General features: G+C 35.4%; 1 protein-coding gene across 1 annotated transcript in view; it reads left to right on the top strand.

Moving 5' to 3' along the window:
* Positions 1–6,198, top strand: part of PLCH1 (phospholipase C eta 1) — a 458,827-nt gene that overhangs the window by 436,057 nt on the left and 16,572 nt on the right. Inside the window, exons 19-20 of the mRNA XM_053710072.1 lie at positions 121–205; positions 5,956–6,102. Coding sequence (XP_053566047.1) covers positions 121–205; positions 5,956–6,102 — 232 coding nt within the window. The remainder of the gene's footprint in view (positions 1–120; positions 206–5,955; positions 6,103–6,198) is intronic.

Genomic DNA, 6,198 nt, shown 5'->3' with positions numbered 1-6,198 from the left:
TCATTTAAATTGACATTTGTTTTCTTAGAACAATGCACAATTTAATATGGATGCTTATTTTCTTGTATATAATGTTTAATTTATTTATTTTTTTGTAATTTTGTTTTCTGCACATTTTAGATCATTGATCCTTTTGTAGAAGTAGAAATGATTGGGCTACCTGTGGATTGCTGTAAAGAACAGACTCGGGTGGTTGATGATAATGGTAAGATTTTACCAATTTTTATTTATTTATGGTTTAATTGAAAACGTATGTCCTACATTCATTAAATGGCAATTGGGTGTCATTAGATTACATGGAAAAAGTTTCTGGTAAGGATCTATTAAATGTATGTATTAATTCACTGCAAACCAGAAATAACTCTTAAACTATATATTGTGCACTGATAACTGGTAAGTAAAAGTAAAAAACAAACAAAAAAATCACCAACAATCATTATAAAGCTTAAACATTTATTTGTATCTAGAGTTTACAGTAGTTTTTATTCTATGTGTAGGAGAAATACCGAAAATACTGCTGAGTTTACATATTGGAAATACTCCTAATATAAATAACTCTGTGGTACACTACCAAAACCACACCATTAATGACATCATTAAGAAGTTTGGTTGATCATATTTATAATTCTACTGACTAAACACTAAAATGACCTGTCTAACAATAACAAGAATTTAAATGTACAAAAACAGAGATTATTTTTTCTGGAGACAAGCATACCCTAATTCTGATATGTCAGACTGGAATTGTGATTTAGCAGACATAAGCCTAGATTACAAGGGTCGCGTTTATGATAACTAGTTTTGCTTCACCACGCTACCATTAGCATGCCACTTTGATATTAAAAGTCCATGGAAAAGCATGCTAACCAGAGATAGGTTAGCGTGGCCGACTTCGCTATAATTACAAGTTGAAAGTTTTAGTTTGCACTCGAGCACAAGCTAAACTTGCACTAAAGTCAGTGGCATATTTAGGTTTTATGTTGCCCTAGGCACTCAAAATTCTGCTCCCCCCCAAACCCCCCCCCCCCAAAGGTTTTAGGCCTGTTTTCCCCTTAATATTTTTTTTTTGGGTCAGTGTGTAAAAAAAAAAAAAATTCCATAACAATTCAAAAGAAAATGGGCTAGCAAAACACTTGCATACAGGTGGGTTGAATTGTATGCATCTCATATCAGGGGAGAGGGAAAGAAGGGAGGTAAATAAAGGAGTCGAAGAAGGGAGGGAGGGAGGAAGGGAGGGAGGGAGGAAAAGAAATAAGGGAGGGAGTTGAGGGAGGAAGGGAGGGAGAAAGGGAAAGAAGGGAGAGAGGAAGGGAGGGAAAAAAGAATACATTTTTAAACAATCACTGCCCTTCACATACAACAACATACAGTAACTACCATCATTTAAGTAATTAAACTTGTCTGTTTACTATTTACTCTGTGGGTTCATGAAAGCAGAGAAAGCTAGCTATTAGTAGCTAACATACATTAGCACTTAGAGTTTATGATTAGACATTACAAGCTGATCTAAGCAGTACACGGACGCATCCTGTCTGTTAGTTACTAAGACCTGCAAAAAGCACTGCGCTCGCAGACCAACCACAGCTGATAAGGGGAGGCAGCACATCGGTACAAGGTCTTCTCCTCCAGCCTCACCTTGTAAGCATATCCCTGGGCAAAGTTCTCACCAAGAACACTTCCACTGCAAAAATGCTGGCGACTCTAAATGAAGCAATGGTTTAAAGGAGCACTGCCTCTAAAGAGCGACCCTAATCAGCGCACTTGCCTTGTCTTCTCTATAAAAGACTGCAGTTTATCGCTCACTGTACTGTGTGCTGGCTTTTAGAGAGAGGATAGGGCAGATGTGTTGCCCCTCCCAAATCTGCTGCCCTAGGCACTGGCCTTGTTGGACTAGGCAATAATACGCTCTTTTTTCTTTGGGCCCCAGCTTAGAAGCATGTCATAGCCTAAGGGGTCGATTTATGAAGCAGCAGATGCTGTTCCGACCCACTCCGCTACACGTCCGCCTGAAGTGGAAGTTAGGAAGCAGCGGACGTAAGACCACTGCTCCTTAACTCATCCGCCACTTCTGAGGCAGCGGACAGCAATCAGCCAGATCGGATACGATCGGGTTGATTGACACTCCCTGCTAGCAGCCGATTGGCCACGAATGTGCAGGGGGTGGCATTGCCCAAGCATTTAACTAGAAATGCTTGTGCAATGATAAATGCCGACAGGGTATGCTGCTGGCATTTATCAATGTGTGGCGGACATGATCTGCTACAGCGGATCATGTCTGCCTGCACATTAGTAAATCGGCCCCGAAGTCTTAACTGTACTTTCCCTTTTTATTATTTATTCCATCAGAAAACTGCATTTTTTGAGGTTGCTTAGCTGTTTTTTTAATTTAGTTCTCAGAATATTTAATCTGAAATTGCAGCCATATAAATAATACAGCCCTCCTATACATGTTTTTTGCAGTTAGAGCCTTTATACTCTTATTTTAAACTTCTAGGGCATAGTGGGAGGAACCCTTTTTTTGAAGAGTGTAGTCAAATTGGTGATAATCTTCTAAATAGGTACCCATGGTAAATTTTTAATTTAAAGACACAACAAAGATTTTTTTTTTTTTTACAAATCCATTATAAATGTTAAAAATTATTAAAGCTTATACATGTGTGTGTGTGTGTGTATATATATATATATATATATATATATACACATACAAAAAGGTGGCACTCATGAAGTTAAAGGGACAGTCTACTCCAGAATTGTTATTGTTTAAAGAGATAGATACTCCCTTATTACCCATTCCCCAGTTTTGCATAACCAACACAGTTATATTAATATACTTTTTACTTCTGTTTATCTAAGTCTCTGCAGACTGCCCCCTTTTTTCTGTGCTTTTGACAGACTTGAAATTTAGCCAATCAGTGCTGACTCCACAGGAGTAATCACAATGTTATCTATATGGAACATATGAACTAGAGGTGTCTAGCCGTGAAAAACTGTCAAATGCACTGAGATAAGAAGAAGTCTTCAAGGGCTTAGAAATTATCATATGAGCCTACCTAGTTTTAGCTTTCAGCTAAGAATACCAAGAGAACAAAGCAAATTTAATGATAAAAGTAAAGCAGAATAATAAATTGAGGGGTAATGGAAGAGTCAGAAAGAGTTATGGTTTTCTATAATTGGCAAAAATCTAGGTACCCACCAGTGATGATCCACATATCTTTTTTGAATATGTACATGTTGATTTATTGGTAAATATAAATAGTGTTGTCTCAAGCCTTAAAGGGACATGAAACCCATTTTTTTGTCTTTCATGATTCAGGTAGAGCATGTGATTTTAAAAAAACCCATTCCATTTACTTCTATCTAATTTGTTTTGTTCTCTTGGATTACCTTGTTGAAAAGGATACCTAGACAGGCTCAGGAGCTGCTGATTGGTGGCTACAATTATTTGCCACATGTTATTTGCTCGCCCAATGTCTTAACTAGCTCCCAATAGTGCAGTGCTGATTTTTCAACAAAGAATTCAAAAAGAACAAAGCCAATTAGATAATAGAAGTAAATTAAAAAGTTGTTTAAAATGGTATGCTCTATGTGAATCAAGAGACTGTAATTCAGTCTTATTGCTTGATATGAACCATTCATACAGCACACAAGTACTCTTGTGCACCATCCTCAAGCCTGTGTGTGTCCTACAGAAATAAATCATAACATATGTTTATTATAATACAAGTAAACCCTTTATTTCCTTGTGTCTAGCCTCATAAACTATCTGATACTGTGGGAACATCAGGCAAACCCTTACAATAGCTCTCTCCAACAGGTACTTCTGACTAGCTTGGCAGCTCCATAGATACTGTAAGTCTTTAGTGCATAAAGAAACTGGGTGCCCCCAGCAGTTTGTTATCTTGCGCTTTGCCGAGCTTTAAGTAACCTGCACAGCGCATATTCTTTAGCTTCTATATTTTGATAATTTCCTCTGTAATCTGTACAAAATTTCTACAGAAACAGCAATAAAGCATAATTATTTTTATTTGATGTTCTGTTCGAATTACTAAAGCTCTTTTTTTTCAGAATAATTTACTAATCCTATTGCTCTTCCATTTGCCTGACAAACATAAAATTATTAAATGTCGCTTTGAGATGAAAGCATTAAGCACGGCAGACTGCCTCCTCGCTAATTAAAAGTAACACAATAATGTATGTAATTTTGAGCAATTGTGTTTTGAAGTTTCAGAAGAAGCCTCATCGTTGTAAAATGCTTAATCATACAAAACCCTGCATATTAAATCTGAAAGTAAATTCTTTGTACAATAAAAGAAACAATAATGTGTGTAATTGTTTTTAATTATGTATGATATACTGGTAGCCTAAATTAGCCTCTGTTTCTTTAGATATGATAAAATATACATTTTCTACTATACTGCTAGGTTTGAACCCAGATTGTATGGCTAAATTACTGGCTGTCTTTTATGTGTCATGCTCTAATTACATCCAATTGTTAATTTCTACCAGAAAAAAAATCAGATCAGCATAAAACTGATTAAGAATAGCTCTTTTTTCAGTGGCTAGAATTTCATTTCAGTCCAAACTTTGCTTTATGAATATTGATATGCAGTTTACATCGTTAAAATGAGCATTGACATTAATATGAATGCATTTTTCTTGCCAACAAAAGAGCAGAGGTAATTTCAGGTTAACTTAATTTAGTAAGAAAAGAAGCACTTGTTTCGATTCCATAAAACTTGGAAAGTGTTATGATCTGCAAAATTTAAGTGAACTCTAGAACAGGCAATTCTCTCAAAAGCTGGTGTTTAATTATAATTTTTGCACACACAGCTGCCAACATTTTCTGTGCATCATACCTGTATAAAACAGGTGACTGTGCACCCTCTGCTAGACAGTGATAGTAATTACTTGTTTTGATGTAAGTAGACAATTTAAGTATTTGATAGAAAGACAAGGGAGGGAGGGGGGAGAAAAGGGTTTGAGAAAGGGAGCGAAGGAGATGAAAATAGAGACAAGAACAGCAAGCAAGAGGGGTGAAAAGAAATGGAAAAGACAGGTGAAGCAAAGGAACACAGGAGTGATATCTGAGGCTTGAGTGAGAGTTTTTCTACCTCATGTTTTTTAAATGTTACCTTTAAAAGTGTGCTACATGTTATAAGCAAGGAATATATTTATGGCTCAAGAGGACATTAGTTAAATTTACTAGTTTCTGAAAACACTTCAGTAACTGTGTAGTTTACCAAAGTTTTGAAAATTTGAAGGTATATAATATAGATCATCTTAGTGCTGTTTATATTAGCTCAGATTTATTGACAAGATTAATGTTTTTCATGTTATTTACATGGAACTTGTCAGTGGCGGTTCTGTGGGGTGCTAAGCCAAATACATATGTGGGGATAAAAAAAAAATTAAGTTCTAGAACAACAATTGGGCATTGGACATCTAATAGACATCTAGAGTATGATCCTCTGAGTGGGAAGTAACATAGCCTAATTTCAGCCTCTTGCTACCTAAAACATGGGAATCTCCTCTTTCAAATTAGTGGACGTGGTCACATGATTCTCTTACTACAAAGTTACAAATGTAAACAAAAAAAGCAAGGTTTACAGTAAAAAAATGCCAGAATGCTCTTAAACAGTGCATTTTATTTACTTTTTCAATGAGAGTTTTCAATACGGTTACACTTAGTATATAGCATTATTCAATTAAGTGGTTTGTTAAAAATAAAATATACATAATCTATATTACAAATAAAATATACCTAATCATTTTCTGAAGTGATGTTTAATTACAAATAATATGTGCGTAATCCATATTACAAATTAAATGTACTTAATCATTGACTTAATTATAAACATAGACTTTTGATTTCACATTCTAAATTCAAGATTGGAACAAAAAAAAATTAAAAAAAATTAAAAATAAATAAATCTTGATGTTTTATGTAATCTGCAGGTTTCAATCCTGTCTGGGAGGAGACCCTCACGTTTACTATCCACATGCCGGAAATAGCACTTGTGAGATTCTTAGTTTGGGACCATGATCCAATTGGACGAGATTTTGTTGGACAAAGAACTGTGGCTTTTGGCAGTCTTATGCCAGGTCAGCACATTTTAATAAAAAGATGCCACTTTGTTTCTACAGTTTTTGCATTGCAGATCATTTATATTTTTTAATAATGAATTATACATAAACAAA

This window comes from Bombina bombina, chromosome 4 (assembly GCF_027579735.1).
Source record: "Bombina bombina isolate aBomBom1 chromosome 4, aBomBom1.pri, whole genome shotgun sequence".
Lineage (NCBI taxonomy): Eukaryota > Metazoa > Chordata > Amphibia > Anura > Bombinatoridae > Bombina > Bombina bombina.
Note: the sequence above shows the minus strand (reverse complement) of the source record. Positions and strands in the feature narration are given on the sequence as shown.